The sequence below is a fragment of the Agelaius phoeniceus genome, chromosome 1 (assembly GCF_051311805.1).
Source record: "Agelaius phoeniceus isolate bAgePho1 chromosome 1, bAgePho1.hap1, whole genome shotgun sequence".
In the NCBI taxonomy this organism is placed as follows: domain Eukaryota; kingdom Metazoa; phylum Chordata; class Aves; order Passeriformes; family Icteridae; genus Agelaius; species Agelaius phoeniceus.
Genome location: NC_135265.1, coordinates 127,114,458 through 127,138,453, shown reverse-complemented (window position 1 = coordinate 127,138,453; position 23,996 = coordinate 127,114,458). Strand labels below are relative to the sequence as shown.

At 35.5% G+C, this 23,996-nt stretch overlaps 1 protein-coding gene across 7 annotated transcripts in view; it reads right to left on the bottom strand.

The window, feature by feature from the left end:
• RALYL (RALY RNA binding protein like) overlaps positions 1-23,996 on the bottom strand; it is a 374,493-nt gene that overhangs the window by 56,954 nt on the left and 293,543 nt on the right. For all 7 annotated transcript variants that reach the window (XM_077186852.1, XM_054638241.2, XM_054638208.2 and 4 more), the window contains 2 exons: positions 19,222-19,297; positions 1,100-1,132 (listed from right to left, as the gene is read on the bottom strand). In XM_077186852.1, coding sequence (XP_077042967.1) covers positions 1,100-1,132; positions 19,222-19,297 — 109 coding nt within the window. The remainder of the gene's footprint in view (positions 1-1,099; positions 1,133-19,221; positions 19,298-23,996) is intronic.

Here is a 23,996-nt window from a genome sequence, read left to right as displayed (position 1 = left end):
TAAAAACAGCAAACAATTATTCCAAAATGTACTCAAACCAGAGTTACTTTATGCTACAGAAACCAAGATATATCTCAGTCCTGTTTATGCTAATTTTTAGAGTACTTTTGATCATAATTTACACACTTTCTTGCTTGTTAACTGTACTCCACACTTCAGAGTTTGAAGTTGACTTCTAATTCTGCAGTTAGTACAACAATTTGGAAGTCACTGATAATTACATGGTAGCGCTAACCCTTAAAGGGCTATTTTGTATGGTATCTTTTGTCTACAGTTTTTATTCTTGATAACAGAAAGTATGGTGTGAACAAAGGAAGATGAGAGTTAAGACACATAAAAAAGACACTTCTGAAGGAAAATAGGGAGGGAGAATGTTAGGACACTTTGGACAGCTTTAAAGAAAGAAGCTGAAGGGAAAATTGTGCATGAAAAGTGAAATTCAGACTCAGAAGTAAAATACAGATAATTACCACTAATACATATATTAGTCTACATTTTCTAGAAGAATGATATATTTTAGAATATGACACCTTTTAAAAGAATTTTTTTGGTATGATGAGTTATCATTTTAATATAGTGAACATATAACTGTTTAAGTGACTCTGACAGTATGAAGGCTATGGCTGAAATATGCAAATCAGTGCAGTGATTTATAATCAGGCTAAAATGGATTTTTTTCTATTTCATAAATTTTATTTTATTTCTGTTATTGAACTATCGCAATTTTTTAAAGGACATTATCAATGTTTTCATGGTTTAGACAAGTGATAAAGATGATATTTAGAATGGTTTCTGAATAAAGTCAGTGAAAATAGATTAATAAACCAGGTACCTTTTAATGCAATGTTTAACTCCTATATATATTTTAGTGTAAGTTTTGTTTAGTCAATAAAGGCAAAACATACTTAGTTTCTTTTTGAGAAGGAAAATATCCATGGCTTCTGACTTTATTAACTAAAAGCTGCATTTTATAAGCTTAAGTATAGTAAATAACCATCATTTTGAAATAGCACGTGTATGCTCAACATAATCACATAAATTATATTGCATGGTTTTTAAATATATAAACATCCATGAAAATATACATATTCTTACTTACCCAACGGACAGGAAGGGCTCCTTTGATTCAAGTCTGTCAAGTAAATAATGAAAGTTTTAAATATAGGTATTTATTGTATTTAAAAACAATTAAACAATGAATTTAAAACAGCTGTTCTCAATGTCAAGTTTATTTAATTACACAATTTAGCATTAATAGAAGGGCCTGATTCAGTTTAGTAGGTGCTTTTAGTATTCTGCTTTAGTTTCCACTTAACTCGGAAAAAATCCCATTTACCCAATGGAATTTTGATCTAGAAATCAAATATTTACAAAGTAGCACATCTAGGCCCTTTGAATTTCACAGATTGAGATGACTTGTGTAGATATTTGAATAGAATGTCTAGAATGAACAAGAAATGTTTTGTTCTTTTTGCTGCCTTTTTTTTTGGTTGGTTTCCAGCATCCTATGCTCATATGACATGATCACTTCATCCTTCTGAGAACTTCTGTCCCATTTGCCAGAGTTGGCCTTGTGCTGGATCTGGGTGTCACTGTTTTGGTAGATCCAGAATCATGCTCAGTTCTAAACCCAGTGGTTCAAAGTGCTCTCCCACTCTCTGATGTGGCTGCTGTGGCTGTGAGGAAATGCAGCGCCTGCACGCTGGCAGGAGCCTCTTCTGGGAGTTTCCATCCAGCCAGGGCAGATACAAGAGTCCTCATCTGTGTTGTCAGGCAGTGCTCCTGCTCTGCTATCTGCAACTGGCTGCCCTTCCTCTTTTGGAGTGTTCTGGCTTCAGTGAGTTTACTGATATCAGCTGCTTGACAAGACCATTAGTATGTGATTTTAGGATCCTTTGTAAACATGTTTAAAGCATATTTGCAGCTGAGTAATTTTGAGTGGTTACATGATGTGCAAAAATGTTCTGTTGTGATAATTCCCATGGAGTATACTGTGTTAGAAAGAGTGGAAAATAATGAGTGGAAAATATCTCTACAAAGAGATATTAATGATGTCCAGGTCATTAATATCTCTTTATAGCCTCATTGTAGCCTTCTAATGCAGCAAAGCACATTATATGTGGAACTGAGCATTTAATTCATGAATCTGAAGCCAATTTAGACTGACAATAAAGTATTTGAAATATAATTAATTTTAAACAATTATCATTAGTTGTAAACAAAGGTACTTTAAATAATAAATGTTTTAAGGTAAAAGTTTCATGAAAGTCCTCTTAGTAAAAAAACTGAATACTGTTGCAGTTATTATTCACCCAACAAAGGTTTTGTGCAAAAAACTCACAAACCAATAGACCAGTTTAATTATTACCATAATCTAAATTCCGAAACATTGAAAACACAGTCCCTTTTCTGTTGTCCTAATGATTATAGCTCACCATTCCCTTTCTTTCTAGGGTTGAAATCCACATGGATCTAGAAGAATAGAAGAGGAAACACTGATGGCTTTGCATATAACTGGAACACAGTAGAAGCCCAAAGCTGCATGCCCTTGTGGTTGGGGCAGTCCCAAAAAAATCTGAGCTTGGCATTCTCTGTGCTCAGGCAGTGCTGACAGAGAGCAATAAAATGACAGGGCCCTTCATGGAGGGTTTCACCCTTCTCAGCAGGTTCTGTGCTCTAGTGTCATGTTTTGGTTTCCTCTTTTTCTGCTTAGTGAAATGAATCAGTCAGGGGAAGCACTCAGTGTTTGGCTGGAGAGATTAACTATAAGCAAGATGACCAAAGAATGAAAGCCCTAGAATGTATTTACATACTTCATAATACAGAAATTCTGTAATCAAGAGAGGCATAGCACTGCCCTGATGGAGGATATTCTGGTGGATTTTACTTGAAAACAAAGTGTGTGTGATAGAATGCCCTGTGGACAAAATACTGCAATTAAAAATCTATTTGAAGTCCGTTCTCTAGCTGGAATTCAATTTGATTTAAATAGTGTTGCCCTAGGTTTGACCTCTCTCTATATTTGACTAAATGGTTTTAGATAATTTGCTGAATTACTTTTAATTAGTTCAAGTGTTCCTCATAGTAAAGGAACAAAATTATCTGTTGGCCTTTTATTTGGTAGTTCAGTATATGGCAAATTAATATAAAGGTTTAAAACTGCAACACAATATGAAATAACATCTTATATAATCTTTACGGGTGACATTTGTCAATAAAACTTTTTACCTTTCTTTTCAACCTCATGTATACTGACTTTTCCAGAGTTTTGAGGAATTCTTGAAAAATTAAATATTGCAAAAAGACTAATTCTGATAAGTTTTGAGAAGGGCTGTTATACACCTCCAGGAAGAATCTTAAAGCAGATGTCTTCTTTGCAAATATATATTTTTGTGTCCAAGAAATACTAAGTATACAGTAAACAAAGAGAATCATATTTTTATTATGCAGGAGTGGTATTGAAGCAGAAGAGATTGAGATATTTTCTTTCTTTCCTGAAATAGTTTTCGCATCAGAAAAGATGAGTTTGTCAATATGCCAAGGCAATATAGCAGTTTGAATAGGAGGGAGGGAGGCTAATCAGTAGCATGACTGGGACATGGCAGACTGAGTGGTGTTCCACTTTGATTTTCAGCTAAGATTTTCCTTATCTACATATAATAGATAAGTTTTTCAGGAGGAAAAAGAATTTTTACACTATGTCAGTTGCTCAATTAAAACCAGTCACTGTAAACTGAACAGGCATAGGCAATTGATTACTACCCATTGACATGCTATGGTCCTGTCACACTGTGTTTAAAATAAGAGCCCTACAAATTTCCCATTTAGTGTTATTCCCCTTGCACCCTGAGAGACATTTTACAAGTCTGATTAGCCCAATTGTGCACTTCATTATTTTCTTTGCTGCTAAGGTTTCTTATATAAATGGCAATTATCTAAATTCCATCTTTGACACGGACTGAACATTCAGATGGACAAATTTTCAAGGTTTACAGACAAACATACAGGGAAATGTGACTAGACTAAGGATGTGTGAATTCCTCTTTGACTTGTAAACAAATCATGGAATGATAGACCCCAAAGTAAATTCTACTTTCTTGCATAATTGTCCTATTAAGATTACAAGCAAGAATTTTTCTGCATTTGAGGCCTGACCCAAGATACATAAATCTATATAATTACTTGTTAAAGAATCCTCTCCTCTCCTTCCCAAAACTGTGTACAGGACAAAGTGAATAACATTTCTAACAATATAAATGCAGTACACAAGTGAATGGATTTTAGCCAAGGATTCTCCAAGGAAATTAATTACCAATCAATATATTCTTCCTCGTGGTTGTCATATAATTTCATCTTTAGGCACTTAGTAGGAAAAACACATGGAATTTAATGAATTTGTTAGGATTCTTATTCTGACTTGTTGAAAAAACAAAGCCATCTGCCCTGAATCAGAGACAGGGGTCAAGAACTAATATTTTTTCAGCTGAGTCATCATTTTAGGTTACAACCTTCATATCAAAATTCCTGAGGAGTATTAGCTGACTGTGTAGCTGACATCACACGTTTTCTGTTTGATTATAAAATGCATGAATAGTCACTGCAGTTTTCAAGGGAGTTGGGAACATTTTTATTCAAGCCAGATAGGAAAGTCAGGACAACTGTAAAGCAATTTGGACTTCAGTATAGAGTTAGTGTGTATTTAGACTAACTGTTGTGGCTGACTTATTTACCTAGCAAGTATGTCTTTTTTGCATTGTGCAGCTTTAGGAACCAAAGAATTAGCAGGACCAAAGATTTAGCAGAAATATGCATAGTGGAAGAATATTCAGATTTATGGCTCACCCTGTTTTTCAATGCATTAAATTTTAAAATGATAAAAACAACTCAAGGGACCTTTCAAAAGAAACTTAAGTTTCCATTCACATAATCAAACATGGATGCATTTTTCTCTGAATGTTGAGTTTGTGATTTGAAGTGATCAAACACCATCTTCAGAACTATTTAAGTAGTGTTATATATTGTCATCTGATTTTTTTAAGCATGTGCATTATAAATTTTGCTACCTCCCGATATTTCTATTCAATGCAAGCAAGCCTAATAAAAGCACGTCTTAATTTACAGAAGAAATATAATTTCATATAACTTCCGCTATCTATTGAGTCTGAAAGAACAATTGCTGATGCACACTAGGTCATCCTTCCTTTCTGGTTTCTGTGACTTAATTTCAATCCAAGATAATTCTCCTGGACATTGTCAGCAACTATTATCAAATAGAATAGGATAAGAAGCTCATTTTGTCTTCTGAAGCTTCCATAAACGTCTTTATAAATGTTGACAATTTTTATGAAGAAACTCTGTCATATTATGGAACAAATAAATAGTAGAATGACTGTATAGAAGATCTAATCTATCAGAAGTGCTTCCGAAGCAGAGGGAATGGAAGAATAATTTACATGTTTATGTCAATTTTTACAATCATCCCTAACAATTTTAATAAGTTCTGCTTCCATCTGGTGGTTGACATTGCAATTGATAACTCAGATTAGAAAAGCAACAACAACCAACTGTTGTTTTCATGAACATTGCATAATGTCATATACTATGTGTTAGTTTTTGCAGTACCTCAAGAATTTGTATTTGACAGACCTAAGCGCTTCTGTTATTTATTGAAATATAAAGATTCTAGCACAAAATAAAATACATCACTTAAGCCATGGGTGGAAGCAAACATACTGCAAGCTCAAACTGTCATTTCTCAGTGCAAACTGATTCCTTTGATGCTTGGTGGATAAATGATAAGACAGATGATAGGTAAGACTTAGTCTCATTTTTAAAGCTCTTGATATTGCCTGATATGAGAGTCTCATAATCAAGCTGAGAAAATAAAATCTATCCCCAGCATGACCATGAACAAAGAATTATGTCAATGGGAAAGAGAGCCACATGAAATAATAGGAACACTCAGTGTTATGATTCATTTAACATTGGTGTGCATAAAGCATTTTAACAAAGATGTTACTGCATGTAAAATAGGTACCAAAAAGCTGTTTTTTAATAATCCAGTGAAGAAAGTTAAAATATGATTTTTTTAAAATAAATTGAAGAATTAGTATTAATTCAGTGTGATGAAATTTAAAAAAGAAAAGCAGAGTGAGAATTTGAGAACAAGAACTATTTTATACATATATGAAATGAAGGACAACTAGCTGGGTATTGCAAAAACAATTTTAAAAGAGGAAGAACTGAGTAACAAGAGACTCCTAGTTATGGGGGTATATTAAAACATCTTTCCTCAGAGCTGGTTGAGAAGTGTCCTTTAATCAGCACGTGCTTCCTCTCTTCTAGTCTCAGATCATGGTTAATCAAAGTTCACAACTGAAATATTCAAGTGTACTAAAACTAAATTTTACTAATTACTGATGAATTTATTCAATAAGAAAGCTACTACACTAGTAAGCACTCTAGGGATAAACAGATTATCAAACAAGATTATCCCTTTGGCTACCAACCTCTCTCTATGCAGATCTATACATAATCCTTAATAGATGTATAATACATATTTAGTCCCTTTTGAAAGTATCACAACACATTGCATATTCTGACTGATTAAAAAAGATACATTTTTTAATAAAATTTTGTGACTTTTTTTACTCAGTTAATTATTTAAGATTGAGAATAACTTAGATCACTTATTGAAGCACCAGCTTTTCTCCAAGTCCATGAGGAAAAAGTTGTACCCAGAAGAAACTAACTTCCCAAGACATCTGTAGGTGATATGGATCTTATGCAGTTTAATTTTTTGTGATAGAGAAAACTGAAATTATAGTTTGTCCCCATAAGACAGCTTGATTTTCTGGCTAGGAATGCTTTTGCTCACCTTAGGGTTTGGTTTGCATTCATACATTTACTCTGCATTTAACATGCTGCAAGATGGAGGGGCTTTTAGTCTTTTCAGTGTTTTGAAGTGAAAGAAATGGAATTTTGGCCCAGTATATATATATGTATATATATATATATATATATATATATATATATGTATATATAAATAAATAAATAAATATATATATATATATATATATATATATAAACATGATTTTTAAGCACTTTACATGTCTGGACAACAAAAAATATGTGCAAGGTTTTTTTAATTAATTAAATTCAATTAAATTCTCTTATATTTTTAAAAAACGCTGCAAAAACACTGACTATTGTTGCAGTGCCTTTTAAGTAGCCAGTTCTACTCAACTCCTAACCCCAGGACAGGGTAGTGCCATAGCATTATCTGTAGGAAAAGATTTCGAGGGAACACTTAGCACAGGATGCTGTCAATAATACCTGATGTCAGCCTGTACTGATGTGTAGCATATGTACCAGATGTATCAGATGTACATAGCAGATGACCAAATTGAGCTAGTTTCTTAGAAAAATATGTATCTTACATCTTTATAAACATGAAATTCTTGTCATGAGTACAAGTTTCAGGAGTCACTAGGATTTTTTTACCCCATGGGTAGCTAGGATAGGAACCTTTTCACCACTATTTAGTAATTAATAATGTTTGGGGTTATCTTTGAAGTTTGACAGTTGCAAAACTGAATAAAAGGTATCTTTATGTACAGGGAGGAAGTGCTTTAAGAGATTGCCTCTTCCCTGTGCTAACTTTCACAGCAGCAGGAGGCTAGGATGAGACTTAAACCAGCATATGCAAAGGTTGGTTTTGATATACCAATAGAAATGTACATTGTCATAGTGGATACTGAATGCATTACTGTTATAACACAGGATGGAAGCGTTTTGGGGATGTAGTAGGAAAGGGTGACATGGAGAACTCAAGGGAACTACAGGAAAAAATGAAGTAGTTTCCCATAATATTCTTAAATGGGTGGCCTAAATTTTAGGCAGCAAGAAGAGAGGGAAACCTAAAAGCTCTAAGTAATTTAAAAGCTGTATCTTATCTGATTTTACAGGTTAGATTTTGCTGCATCTTTTTTTATGAATCCAAAACTTTCAAAGATAACATGAACTGTGGCATGGATTCTCATAGTTGACTAAATGCTGGTAGTATGTCTGAGAAAAACTAAATTGTGATTTGGAGTGAAATTGATTCAGACTCTGCATTTGAAAACCTTCTGAGGTAATAATGGATTCCAGTTTCCTCCCATGCCACCCAAGAGAAGTCTTCTGTAGCCAAACAGAGTTATAATCTAAACAGTGTTTAACCCATACATCACTGTATGATGTTTCCAGTCATGAAGCAATTCAAACTTGGATTCATAGTGAGATTCTTGCAAGTTTCCCAGACTCAAAATGTGCTCAATTTAGTACCTTTGTTAAAGAAAGCAAAAGAAACAAAATCCAAAGCATGAAAACAACTCCATGCCGCTGTCAATTTTTCTTTGCTTTTTCCCATGATTTTTACTAGTTGCTAAATTTTGCAAAAATCTATGCTCCAAACAAAAGACCGAATTTTGAGAAAAATATAATGTTCTAAGTAGTGTGCCTTAGAGATCTCTTCCTTACAGGTTTATTCATTGCATGAAGTTGATTTCAACTGACCCTCTTCTGCTGTAAAGCAGAGTAAGAACACTCAGGTCAATATGTTCTGCTCTAAAACCATCTAGAATGTCTTCTTCAGGGTGGGTTGAACAAAACAGTGTTGACTGATCTAATGCACACAATCAATACTACTTTGCTGCATGTCTATTTGCAGTCACAAATAGATGAAGGTTAATGTAGGCATTGCCTTTGGGGATCCCAAGGGTAGAGGCTCAATATCCTTTTCCCCTCAATGACAGTACTAACACTTTAAAGCAGTTCCAGGAGGGTCACTTCTCTAACAATGTGAGATTCATGTTTGTCATGCTGCTTCTTAGAATAACCTCACTCATGCAAAACTGAAAAATGCAACATATATTTTTATGACAATAGGTATTAGAAATGGTAATTTTTTAGGATTCAAATCACATATGATTATGAGTACATTTTTTACTTTTCAATAAAATAGCCAATGCTTTTCCCAGAAGTTTTAGAAATACTGGCATGCAATACCAAAAAGGCATGCAATTTGTACCCTATGCTTTAAAAAACAAAATTACATTTGACATTATGAATCAACAGCACTAAATATCAGTTCTGGTAGGGTGGATAACATATTTTCAGACAGTATGCTCCAAGACTAACTGACTTCACTGAGAAATAAAGCTTAATGGTAATTTTATTTTTATAATTCACTGCATAATAATATATTGCTATTGACCCTCTGTGTTTCACACAGCCTTCCACGCTATTTGTAATTTTACTTAGCAATCCATTTTCTTTCCAATTAAGTATACTTTAAATTTCTTCTTCTAATATAATTCATAAGACTTTAAAATGTGTTATAGTGTCTCACTTATCCAACCTTCCTTGTTATTCACAGAGTACTAAATTTATAACCCAGCATCATATTTCTGTTGCTCTCTGTAAGCCACTTAAATAGTGCCCTTGCAGTACATCAGCATCTCCCAGACCAAATTACAGCCTTCTATATAATTAGAGGTGTTACATTATGTGAGAACCAATGCCTAATTGCAAGTCCACTAAGTGGTTCTCTGAAGCACAGCATTCTGCATCTCTGATTACTGCAGCAATTAAGGGTTTACTAAATTCCTGAAAATGAAGAATTCCTCTGTTCATTTGCAATGTCCAGACAGGCCCTTCTCTATTCTCTGTCATGAACATAAGACTTAACAGAACAGTTTCTGAACAGCAGTGTCTACAACTCTTGATACTGTTTCCATGATGCCTTCTTCACTAAAACTCAAATGTAGAAAAATACCATGTTGTCAGTTTCTGATTTTTTAATTTGTTGAAGGCACTAGTCTTTTTATCCTAACTGAAATGCAGCAGAATACCTACAGAAGATATCATCTTCATATGGAAGACAACATGTTGAGTCCAAAGTGATTATTTCTTATATTAAATGCAAGAATCCATGCAGTAATAAAGGGTAGAAATCTCACATTGCAATAAGGGATAGGAATCGGCCTCAGGCTGTCAAGGTTTAAAGGAAATGTGTGACTAAAACTACTGTTTCTGTTTGCCTGCAGGCAAACCCATCAATACTCTGGATCTTTTAGGAATTTACTTTCTGATTTATAAGCCAAAGTTTTCTCATTTGTATTAGCAGCCAAAATTCTTGGAAAAGAAAGGAGTCATAATTATTTCAATTGAATAAGAAAGGAGTCAATCATTTCAATGCCATCAGAAGATTGTGAATATGTTTTCTGTTCTACTGTGGTATAAACAGTGATTAAAAACCATGAAAAAAAAAAAGATAAGTTTACAGTTAGATATTTTATTGATAGTATATTGCTTCAGGTTTCATAGAAGAAGTAAAAACTAAGAAAGAAAATTAAACACCAGGAAAAAACCCCAACAATAATAAGTGAACAGCCTATTCTCCAAATTTGCTAATCTCTGAGCATGAATGTGGTTATGGTGTCTGGGCTTTTGTGGAAAAAGACAAGACCATTCATGTGATACCATGTATCACCTTATGCAAGAGGAAGAGTACTGAGATAGGAAGAGGGATGCAGCTCCTGTGCAGGTGTGTATAAACTGGAGTCACATCCTCTTAAAAGAGGAAAAAAAACCTGAGGAAATACTGTATAAGTCTAAGGGATAACTTGAGGGAAGATTGTTACAAAGACAAGTGCTAGTCTTTACACAGGACCTACTTCTAAATGGATCTGTGTCAATGCCACCATTTAAAAACTGATGGTGAATAAAAGCAAAAAACATGAGCAAAATGTAAGATTTATCATACAGTGATGATCTGAGAGGCAATACCTGCCCTAGTCTCCTTTTTAAGTGGTGTTAGCAGTATTTTTAAAATAGTGAATAGGAAGATTTTAAAAAAAAAAGTTTCATTGTCCTAGTTATTATTGGAGTTACACCACAGGTTAGGAATAATATGATTGAATGAAGAAATCAAGATGCCAGTAGCATTTTATATATTTTGGTCTTTTTCTTTATCTGTGATTTATTTCAAGATAAACAGAAGCAAAATGTTTTCCTATTGCTAAGGATCTGAAATATCTTTCTCCCCCCCATTTTCCCCCCTCTCTAAAGCTATGAAGTGCTGTACAATCATGCTCTGAATCATGTGAAAGGGCAAACCTAAACCTCTGTCTGCCTTTCCCAGCCCCTCTGACCACACGTACTGTTTTAAACACCTATGGGATAAAACTGATTGCAATTACACCATCATAATTTAAAAATGAGGACTTAAATGTGCTGCTTTCCATCAGCAGATATTAAAAAAAATTATTCCTGTGATATTAGTTATTTGACATGGAGGTCTTCTTTCTTATTGAAAGAAAACAAACAAACAAACAAAGGTTCAAATTGAATCACTGGGTCTGCTATAGCTTGTATTTGTGCCTTTTAAGCTTTTTAATGTAATTGAGAATACTATTTAAATTCTCAACGTTAGCAAAATTTGTACTGTTCAAGTAAAAATTTGAAACTAAATTATATTTTTTCTGTACAGTAATGACTGTTTCAAATGTGACCACCGGCAACATTCTTTGATGAAATGAATGTAAATAATATCCTGCTGGACTTAAAATCTCTCTATTTAAACATATCTAGAAATGTGGGGATTTTTTATGGAAGCTAAATCTTTTGTCAGGAGAAGAACTGCAGAACAACATTTATCTTAAGCCCATTCCACTGGGCTTAGTACTGAAATAAAATAGCTTTACTCATAAAGAAAAATAATCAAAAGCATCAGGAGGATACATTTCTGTAGAAAAAGAATCACTTTGATTCAAAAGAAATATCACACTATATTGTGTTAATATAATGTAGTCATAGAAAAATTATGTTCCATAAGCATATTTTTTTTCATTCAGTGTATAGAATAATGTAGGGGTTGTAACCACAATTTAATGTAAGACTAAAGTGTCAGGAGATACTTTATAAGGTTTGTTTTCTGTTTTCTGGACTCTGTCTTTAGTCTCTTGTAGATCAGTAATAATGATGGATGCACAAGTTCATTAAGAAAAAGAAAATATAAAGAAAAATGTTGTTGGAAATCCAGGACAGTATTGAATTAAGAAAGACACTTATACCTCCAGTAACTTTTATTATATGATGGGTTTAAAAAGATTGATAATACACTACCAGTGGCACAGTGTTACAGTAATGATGCAAAATCCTGCAGTATTCTAATGGAATGGTACTCCTTGATTGGTGCAGAACCTGTTGAGTTTATATTAATGTTTTTGAGAGGGAGGAATGACCTCAAGAAGATTCCTGTACTAGAAGATGAAATCAAGTTGCCCACCAGTGTCCTTTTCACACTTTTTCCTGCAATGAAGGGTGCTCAGAAGTGCTCAGAAAAGCAACTCAAAATAATGGATGGCTCTGAGGCAAACCAGACGCCACCAAACTCTATAAACTATATTTACAACAAACTTAAGAAGCAGAGGGCAAGTAGAGAAGGACTGCAAGCAATTCTTTCAGCTTCTGCTGTAAGCCTGAAAAACCAAAGGAAATGCAAGATGTGCAACATAATTCAATCAGTTTTCTGTTTGAGATTATAAAAGTAAAATGTACTGCAGAAATTGATAAAATATTTGTGTCAAAAAAACCCCACTGACATAAAAAATAACCATACCATGTAAATAAAAGAATATCCCTTTCCACTATATTAATATTAGACATTAAAATAAAAGAATTTGTTCCAGAGGCCATGGGAGTTATGAAATTGTAAAGTAAAGGCCGTTTAATGTAGATAATTAGTAGCAAGGTAAATCAGGCGTGTTAAATATACATTTCAACTGCATTACGTGACAAAGTGATTGGTAATGGGAAATCATTGTGCTATCTTACACCACTCAGAGAGTGCTGAACTGTACACCAGAAATTTCAGAGAACAGCTGGGAAAAAACTTGTCCTGGAGGGAAGCCTTTGCAGGGTCACTGTGTGCTACATCTGGGCAGTGCTGTGGGAACTCAACACCAGCGGCTGGTTCTGGTTACAGCCAAGCCAACACAGTGAGAGGCTATTTCACTCAGGTTCTCCTGACTTTTTTAATCTATTCTCTAAATCCATTCTGTTCATTGTCTCACTCCAGGATGTGCCTCAGCAGGATGGATCTTAGGCTAGCCAGCTTCATTCCCAGACAGCAATAGGAATACTGGAGGTCTGGGAATGGAATAACTCCTCACTGAGTCTTCAAGAGGTGACACTGGGGCCTGCTGGTTTTGCTTGCGGCACTCCAAAGAAGCTCGAAGTCTGGCAAGGATGAAAATAATCCACATAGGGATTACTTTTCTTGGATAAAACAGTTTTGGAAATGTTTCTAGGTCAACTATAACATTAAATTGTGTAGAGCAAAGAGATTGACTAGATACCCTGGCAGTGCCCTGTAACTTGCCTTTCCATTTCTCTTCCAAATCCTAGTGCCCTGCTTTACCACATTGTACAGATATCACTTTGACCCTGGGGATTTGTCAAGTAACTAGCTTTCTCAGAAAGCAGACTTGGATGTGATATGGGACCCTGCACTCTCAGTTGTACCAGTACCACCACACTGGTTTTGACTTCCCCTTCCCCAATGTGATCTCCAGCAGATCCCCTCATGCAGCAGAGTCTGCAGTAATTGTGCTCATTTTTATGGCAATAAAAATGGCACCATTATTGCCAGCCTGTTGCACACTGTTTTTGTTTTTTTCAAAAGACTCAAAAGTAGGTGCCCTTGTCATCCTTCTCAAACCCTCTCAACCTTGTTACTACCAGAGGGGTGCCAGATAAGGCTTTTAGCCAGCTCCCAGGACATCAGCCATAGAGAAAGGATGTGCTCCATGCCCTGAGGGAGGGCCAGCCACAGGCAGCATGTCTATGGTGGCTCTGCTCCACCTGTCCTGGGGCTTGGCTCCACTCCTTGAGCAGCTGGGAATGGTTGCACACTATCAACAGCTTCCAGAATCAGAAAGTGTAACAAAGGCTTCTGAAATGGAGAAAATGCTTTCAGGCATGTACTTAATATGCCATATAACATGGTAGTGGACTGAAATGAACAACGAATAATTAAAGCATTTTATGATGAAAAGAAGCAGAATAACAGTCCATCAGACTACTTATGGTTGGTTCTACTTTGGTATATTGGAGAGTAAACACAGGAAAGAAACAGTAAATGGGCTTTCATATGGTGACACAGATTTGCTTTAGTGAAAAAAACACCACTAAATTAAAAAGACAAACTGTGATGTTTTATTTTATCAAAACATTTCTCCCAAAGAGTGTTTTAACACATTTGTGTCAGCACCTTTAATCTTCACCTTGTGTTTCAAAGATCCTAAGATGTGCTGCTGGTACAATTAATTTTTGCTGGAGGCTAGACCAATACAACGAGATGCAAAACAATTTTAAGATGCAGATTTTTTTAAGTGTGTGATTTCCTGCAGAAGTGGTGCACTAAAAAGAAACTTCAGAACAATTTTGAATCTTCTGAGATTTAGGTCCCCCTCAATGCAATGCAAATTAGGATGGATGATGATGGAGTTTACAGCTATGTTAGAATTTAACTGATTCCTGAGCGCTACTCTAAGTACATTTTAAGATATTCAATGAACATGCTTAAAATTAATAATGCGTTTAACAGCTTTCTGAAGCAAAGACTAAATGTTCTCAAATTTTTTTTAAGGCCTAAACAAAAAATGAAAGTCCTTTTATTATTTAGTTATCTGTCTTGCACCTAAAAAAGTTGTTGTCTCACATTTAGGCTCATGCTGAATTTCACATAGGTAAGATTAAATGAGATTATTTTCACACAGATCATAAAACTAGAAAAGTTAAAATAAAGGAATGTAGATCCTGAACTGAGATATTAAAGAGGATTATACCATTACAGGAAAAAATGAATCTAATGACTTGGACACACAAGAAAATTATGATGATATAGCACATCATAGACATCAGTTGCTCTGTATTAATGACTTATGTGTATATCCACCTATAAATGTGATACAAACTTCTTTTCAGAAATACAAAGTTCTTTGAACACTTTTGAAGCCTCAAGTACTTCAAAGTAAATAAAATCCTGCAAGCCTGTGCAGCACTCCTGCTTGCTTATCCTAAAATTGTTCTTTATGTTGTCTCACATATAAAAAATACCATTAAAAATCATTAACAAAGGAAACTGAAAAATTAACAGTTATTTTCCTTAATACTGTGTTGTACACAGTCGTTGTTTTTCCATTGGCTGTCTACCTTAAGACACCTTCTTCTAGACAACTTTCCTGAACATGCTTATGAAAACTGAAAAGTAAGTGTGTCAAACTTTGTTTAAACGACTGTCCTAGTTTCATCCAGGGCAGAGTTATTTTTTTACAGTAGCCAGGAGTGGTGGTGTGTGTGTCTGTGGTCCCAGCTGCCGGGAGACTGAGCCCAGAGGATCGGACTGCTTGAGCCCAGCAGCTGTGGGCTGCTGTGTGCTCTGCTGAGAGGGCCTGGCCATCACCCAAATATTGTTGAATAACATTTTACACCACTGCCAGGGACAGAGGAAAAGGACTTTTTTTCTGATTTCTGGAAAGAAAGGCATTCCTTTTCCAGCTGGGAGAAAGTGTAGTGTGGTGTGGTGTGGTGTGGTGTGGTGTGGTGTGGTGTGGTGTGGTGTGGTATGGTGTGGTGTGGTGTGGAAAAATTAGTTGGTACTGGCCATGGGCTTTCTGTGTAAATTGTTTCTGTCTATTACCTTTTGTTATTAATATTTTTGCTGTTACTCTTTCCTTTTTTTTTAATCTCATTGCTGTTTCCAGTAAATTGTTCTTGTCTCAAACTGCAATTTTCACCCCTTTGTGCCTCCAGTTCTCAACTCTATCCCTGGAGCAGGAAGGGGGAAGGAGAAGGGTGTGAGCGAGTAAGTGAAATCTCATTTGGGAGAGTCTCAGAGGGTACTAAATTGGGAGTGTCATTGCTAAACCATGACAATGACTTTATAGTACATCTCTTTCTCCATTAAATTTGTCTTGTCTTGTCAAATAAGGAAATTATATTGCTTCAGCATAATATGCTCCTGATTTTTTAACCAATTTATTAATTTCTTGGTCTTGATAAATTGATTTCTAAGAATGTGTTTTAGTGCATTTCTTAGAATCAAAGCTAGTCTCAGCTAATAATTTTCTGGATCTCTTCTTCTTAGAAATAGGTATAATACCTTCCCATACCCACTGTTTCTTTACCTTACAAGACCTCCATAAGTTTTTGGAAAGAATCACTAATAGTCCACACACAGATTCAGCTTGTCCTTTGAACACACTACTGTGAATGTTATCAGATTATTTCCATCAAATTCACTTAGTCAAACATTGATTAGACAATTTTTTTATTGCATACCCTCTGGTAAAAATTGATTTTCTTTAATAGCTGGTCAGCTAACCCTTTTGATGAAGTAAAAGAAGTCTTTTCTGTATCATCTGCTCTTTTTTCCTCCTAACCAAAATCAGAGGATGTTACTCTAATGACAATTTTTTGTTACCTTTGTACTTTATACGATTCTGTACTTTAACCTTTCTGACATCCTGTAGGATGACTCTGCTCTTCTTTTCTACTTCCAGTCATGGCGTTTTGATTCCACATTTTGTACAATTCCTTTTCAATTTTCAGAATGTTTGAGAAAGTTGATGCTGTCATATTATTCCTTTGATTTTTTTCTGCTTTGGGAGAATTTTCTGTTCTACCTTAAGCACACTCAGTGCAAGATTTTCTGCACTTCTTTTGTCCCTCAAATTTCTTTCCAAGAATCTTTCTACTCACCAGATCTCTGAGCTCGTTTAATTCTGTCCTTTCTGAAATCCATGATCCTCTTTCTACTTACAGCCCTTCCTTTTAACAGTGACTATTTTGTGACAAATAAATTTTTTAACCAATGACTCTCTTAGACCAAATCAAATCTACTGTAACCACTTCCCTCTTATCTGTCTCAGTCTTGTGGGCAGATCCTGGCCAGCAGCTAAGCACCCACATAGTCACTGACTCACTCCCCTACCATTGTCCCCTGTCAGGATGAAGGAGAGATCAAAAGTTAAAAAGCCTCATGGACTGAGATATTTGCAGTGTAATAGGGGAAGGGGGAAGGGAAAAAAATCCGAGTGATTGCCTTTGCATTACTTTCCACCTCCCATAAGCTGTCCAGGCAATCTCCAACTAACAGCTGCTTTGGAAGAAAAACCTTCCCAATTTTTGTTTCTGACTATATGAGAGAATATCCTTCTGGCCAAGTTGGGTCAGCTGTCTCAGACATATTTCTTCATAACTTCTTGCCCACACCAAGCCTATTAGTTACGAAGGCAGAATAGGAAAATGAGAAAATCATGAGGCTGTGCAAACACTGTTTAGCAACAGTCAAAACATTGGTGCGTTTTAGCAACAAATCCAAAACACTTATAGGATTCTATGAAGAAAGTTAACTTCATCCCAGTCAGACCCAGTTACAGTATTCTGAAATAAGTAAATGTTCTCAGTGTTGCCAAAACTTTATTAGTCACTGATCTCACATAATAGATTAAGCGACACTGGGATAATAAATGTTCCTTGCTGTCATACGATCATAGAATGTTTTGTGTTGGAGGGGACCATACCATAGAATGATAGAGAGGGTTGGGAGGAACCTTAAAGATCTTCTAGTTGCAACCATCACACCATGGGCAGGGATGCCATCCACCAGATAAGATTGCTCAGGACTCCATCCAGCCTGGCCCTGAACAACGGGACACCCACAGCTACCCTGGGCAATCTGTTCCAGTGCCTCTGAGTGTAGAGCATCTTCCTAAGATCTAATCTAAATCCCTCCTTTTTTAGTTGAAAATTATTCCTCCTTTATCCTATCACTATCTGCCCATCTGAAAAGGTGTTCTATTTTATAAGCCCCCTGTAAGTCCTTTTTTGTGCTCAGTACTCCAGATCAGGACACTGTACTCCAGGTGGGGTCTTACAAGGTCAGAGCAGAGTGAAAATTAAGATGAAGGAAGAAATGGAAGGATTCTCTTAGTTGCTCTTAAAAACCTCATGATCTTCTAGAGAAATAGTTTGCACTACATCCATGAAAGGACACAATCTAAGATATTTTTCCTTTTTAAAATTCCTTTAGAACTTCCCATAGGTCTCTCTTATCCCTATCTTTTCTGTAGAACAAGTATTTATGAGAAAGCCTTCAAAAGCTCAGAGGTAGAAATGAATATAAATGCCAGAAATCACAGAATATCTTTCAAAATCTTTTGAAGTACTGGAACACGGACAGAGTAGACCAAGGTTACCTGGAACACCTACAGAGTTTAGCAGTTTGCAGCTGAGAGTAATGATGAAACAGGGATTCTCTTCTCCAAAAATAATATTTCTATCACTTCAGCTGAGGACAGGTATATGATAAAACTTCAAATCTCTTCTATATAGCATGGAGGCTCAGACCTAAAATGCTTCTGGTTGTCTTATTCTGAGATGCCACCCTCGAATTTCCATGTGAAGCTTTCAGACCAGACAAGGCATGAAGAAGTACTGCTCAAGTGTGTCTGATTTCACTCCTGAGGTGTTGCTCTCAGAGCCAGTCTACCTACATTTCAGCTACAGTAGAAATCAGTCCCAATTTCTTCCATGGATCTGGAGCATAAATTCTGTACTACTTTTATGAGATGTAAGGTTTATTGAGCAGAAATACCTGTGGGCATGGTAGCCCTAACAATCTGAAATGCTTCACTAAACATAATTGATTTTGAAAAAAAGTGAATGTTTCTTCAAGTTTGTAAATGCTCTATGACAAAAGGCACCTGGGAATATGAGAAAGACACTATCAGTGCCCTCCTGAACAGCCAAGGAAGAAATCTAGCTTTTGTCAGAACTTGGTTCTCACCCCTGACAGAAAAATCTGTGAGAAACCAATTTTGTTGCTCTGAAATTTTTAGTTATTTTACTGATCATTGCAAATAAAAAAGTCACAAAAATGAGCCAAGCAATGAATCATAAGGACTAAAATTTGAAATAACTCTCAATTAAGAAAAAATAAAAATTATTGATAACAGTACTAGGACTGGGAGCATTAATAAATACTTAGATTTCATTATAATTTTGGTAAATATTGCACATTTCAATATTTATTGGTAGATAAATTTTAGGTTGCCATAATCTTTCTGATAAAAATTGTATTGGAATAAGTCAAAGTGAAATCTCACTTGCCTGTAAAGTGCTGAAAGTGGCCGCTTGTTGCCAGGTTTTGGTCTGTATGGTTTTGGTTCTCCTGCCATGTTGATATCTGAAAACAAACATTTGATATCAGTAAGTCAAACATCTGGAAGTCTGCAAAGGCACTTTCAAGTCATTGAAAATGAGTAATGGGCAGTAAAAATGGACAGCATACCTAAAACACCGGTCTAGTTTTTGCCTCTTCTAAATTGATGCCGTAAAACTTTCAGAAAGATTTTTACTGTAATGCATGATGAATTTAGGCAAAATATCAGTTATGGTTAACAGAGAGAAATGACATTTTTTAAACACACAAACTTCTACTTGGTGAAACCAATAATGTGTTTCTAATACAGAAAATTTGGATGGTAACTTAGATAGTGAAATAAACAATGATCTCAAATCAAAATCTGTTGAGGAGGACTGCAATTGTTCTGAAGAGCTCCCGTTTAGGATCTAAAGAAATGCACACTGATCTTTAACTGCTACTCTATCATCAACTCAGGAAGTATCTAAATGCATCACTCCTTGGAGAACGAGAAAATCTGGGTTTGCAAATGTTTTCTCTTAAGCAGGTATTTATTCTTCTCAACAAGATCAGAAATCTTGTGAATGCTTTGAAAGTTCACTGATATTCCACCTGTAAATTTATGCCTGAAATATAAAAGAAAGTCAACCTTACATAGATATAAGCTTGATATAGATATATAGCTTCTATAGAGATATATAGCTTCTACAGACGTTATTTTTGTTCTCAAATTTATCTCTTCATTGGAATCATACTCAAAGACATACCAGGAGATAGATGTCTCATTATGCTAGATAGATTGCTAGAACAGTTATACATGGAGAAAGAAGCAAAGACCCTTCTGAGGAGAATACCTTCTGGAGCTTAGGAAGCTGTCTATATAAAAACAAACCTATATTAAAAAGCTCCTCCATTCTGATTAAATATTGCAAAATCGACTTTACACTGAATCACATGGATAAAGTGAAACTTTTGTTTAGGAAACAAATTTCATGCAATTCGAGGGATGCTGCAGCTAAATCTCTTCTCAGCTTCAATAATATAAAAAAAGAATAACAGTGAACAAAATCATCAGAATTATTTCAGTGTAAAATTGCTGTGACAGAACATCATATCCTATTAAACGTGGAATCATGTGGTGGTTGAGACTTGCAAGAAAACACATGTTTTCAGTAAAGTCTGTTTTAACCTGAAAAGTCTATTTTACCCTAAAATTGACTGTAGTGGAGGGAGATGTAGAAAGATAGGGTGTAGGAGTGGGGATAAACATAGTCTAGTGTTTTAGCAGTGATGCTAAACGCTCAAACATTTTTATTTATTATTTTTGACCTCAAAAGATGCAGTAAAACCTGAGACTTATTGACTGGATATTTTTATTTTACACAAAATTAATAAAAAACTCCCAATCTGGCCTTTTTTTAGTAATCAGGATTATTGAAAATGAATGTCCCTTAGACTTCTTTTTGACAGAAAATATTTTGCCAATAGAAATTTCAAACTTCAAATATATAAAAGAATTTTTAAAAGTTTACACTTATTTTTGATATTTTGAGCTCAGTCAACATGTATTTAAAATTATACAAGGACCTGATATAAAATGCTTTTATGTAGAACTATATAATATAAAATACTTAAGTAAAATTTTCCTTATACACAGTATTTTGGTATTAAATCTGACTGCAGTTTCTTTTGTAGGAGCTGTATTACTATTAAATCATAATTTTTCATAAAATGGTAATTTTCTTGTTTCATCTACCCCTCTGAAATTGGAGAAATATTTGTGGACAGTTTTCATGCCTCCTTGAAATGCTTTCCTTCCCTTAATTTTAGCAAGTCCTTTATTAAATATATTTTTGTCTTCCATTTTTTTATAAGTTCAGCTATGATGCCCTTGTTTTAAGATATATAAATTCTAATATGTTGAATCAACAGAGTAAATACCAAGCATTTTGGAAAGCCACTGAGGAATTTTGATAGCTCTGTTGCATTTCCATAGGCTGCTGGAAACAACAAAATTGGAACAAAATTTCTATCCTGTGACCTTTGCAATAATTAGACCTTTTCATACTAATTTTATATGTCATTTTAAGGTCATTGACTGTGTTGGCTTTCACCATCTCCTACTAAAATTTGGACAGATTTTAAGGAAAAAAAAGTAGAATTATAATCTGCTCTTGGGAAATATCTGAGGCTGTCTTATCTTCTTCACAATACCATAATCTTCACATATTTTTTGTCTGTCTGCTACTCTTTCAGAGTTACATCTTAAATGTTCTTCTCCTTAAACCCTTATTTACAGTTTTTAAAAACTTTTTCATATTCTCCTGGGACAGATCAATGCTATCTTGATGACTATTCTTATAGACCTACATTTCCAGCTCTACAAAACCCACTTTTAAAAAAGTTGAGTAGCGTAGAAGGCTAAGGGCTGTTAGTTATGTGGTCTCTTTATTTCCATCAAAAATGTCAGAGAGGTGACACTGTAAGAGGCACAGTGGCAAAGCTGTTCAGAATCAGTTAAGATTCTCTCACATTTAAATAAATCTCCAAACAGTGAACTACTTTATACAGATAGTAATAGCCCAAAATTCTCTTTAGCACAGAAAATAATTCTTAGAAGAGCTGGGCACATGGGGCTTTTCTGTTAATATGAAAGTGATTGAATAGCTCTGCAACTCCCTAAGCACTTTGTAGCAAGTTAAGAATGGATGTAGGAAATGCTTTGAAAAGTTAGAAAAGATTTTCACCCCATTATTTTTTCAGCACTATCTCTTCCAGCCTCAATTTTCTAACTAAGATTAGAAGTGAACTTGTCAACATTTCACAAGATAGATTATTTCTATCCCAACTGGAAATCTTGTGAGATAGGCTTTTCTCTCCCTTCATCCATCATTGGTTTCACAGCAGACATTTACATCTACTAGATCATAAACTCTGTGTCAAATAAATTTGCTGTCAGCAGCACAGAGATTTACCTGTGCTAATGATTCCACCCCAAGGAATGCAGAAACATATCATTCCTTAAGCTGTCAAATTAGCTACTACACTTGTACATGAATATGTACCAGACAACTTCCTTCACAAGGGACACAGACATTCACATTTCTTCTGGAGAGGCATAGATTTGTTTAATTGGCACTTAATGGATATAGAAATGGCTCATGGTCACACTCAAAAATGTATTAAATAGGTAGATTTTCTACTGAAGACCACTGATGATCCCCATTCCTTGGGGATCCATATTGGGACTGGTGCATTTTAACATCTTTCTAGGCAACACAGACAGTGGCATTGAGTGCACCCTCAGCATCTGGGTGCACCCTCAGTTTGCCAATGACACCGAGCTGTGTGGACACTGGAGGCACTGGATGCTAATGATATCTAGAGGGACCTTAATAGGCATGAGAAGCAGACCCTTGTAAACCCTATGAAGTTCAAGGCCAAGTTCAAGGTCCTGAACCTGGCTCTGGGCAATCCCAAGCACTAACACAGGCTGGGTAGAGAATAGATTGAGAACAGGATTAGGGGGTGAAGATGAGAAGCTTGATGTGACCTGGTAATGTGTGCTTGCAGTCCAGAAAGCTAACTGTAACCTGGGCTTCACCAAAAGCAGCGTGGCCAGCAGGGCAAGGGAGGGGATTCTGCCTCTCTGCTCTGCTCTCAAAGCACTGTGTCCAGCCCTGGGGCTCCCACAGTAAGGATGTGGCCCTTTTTAAGCAAGTCTAGGGAAGGGCCATCAAGATGATCAAAGGGATGGAGAACCTCCCCTATGAAGACAGGCTGAGAGAGCTGGGGTTGTTGGGCCTGGAGAAGAGAGGGCACAGGCACCTCTCCTATATGGGAATGGAGCAGCCCAGGGACATTATTTACTCAGCTTTTATACTAGAAATGATCACTTAGATATCAATACCAAGATAAATTCATCACTGAAATTCAAAATACTATGGAAACACTACAAATATAAAAATGAATATGCAGAAAACAACACATTGTAATGCAGCATCCTGGTCTTATGTGCTTTCAGAATCAAATGAAATTACATTCTTTATCAAAAGAAATTAATTTTTAGTTCTATACTTTCCGATTATCATGGCAGAGCTTAGTCAAAGAATGAGATTTAGATTTCATTCAAGGTTGTGTGTCATCAGCAGAATAGATCTGATTTTGAGCATATTTTTATTTGTAATTGTACTGAAAATGCCTAGTGATTAATGACAAAACATAAAAATAATTGAAAAAAGAGCATGATTACCATTTAGAAGGCCACTCATTGTATTGAGAGGCTACATAAAATTGTCTGAAAAAACAACTCAACACAGCATGATCTACATTTCTCCTATTGCCATTTCCTAGCATTGACAGCCTATCTCCTCCAGACATGAACATCCCACTTTTGGAGAAGCAGTATCTGCTAGTCCTTGTGCTTTGCCCCCAGATTCCCTAGAAAAGTAATCTGAGAATCTGGTCCTGAAGACAACAGCTGACTTGGCTGTAGAAAACAGGCTGTACAAAACAGGCTTTGTAAGTGCAAGCAATGATACCTAAAGAGTATTCATACCCTAGGAGTATTTCAGTATTTCTTGGTATCCTTACCCTTCAGGTTATTTAAGTGTTATTTAAAAGAAAAAACAAAACCAAAACAATTTTGTTTCACAAAAACAAATACCATAAAGAGGAAGCTTCAACAGGCACTAACTCAATTAATGAAAACAGGGATTTTGAGGCTTTCTGCTGACAATCC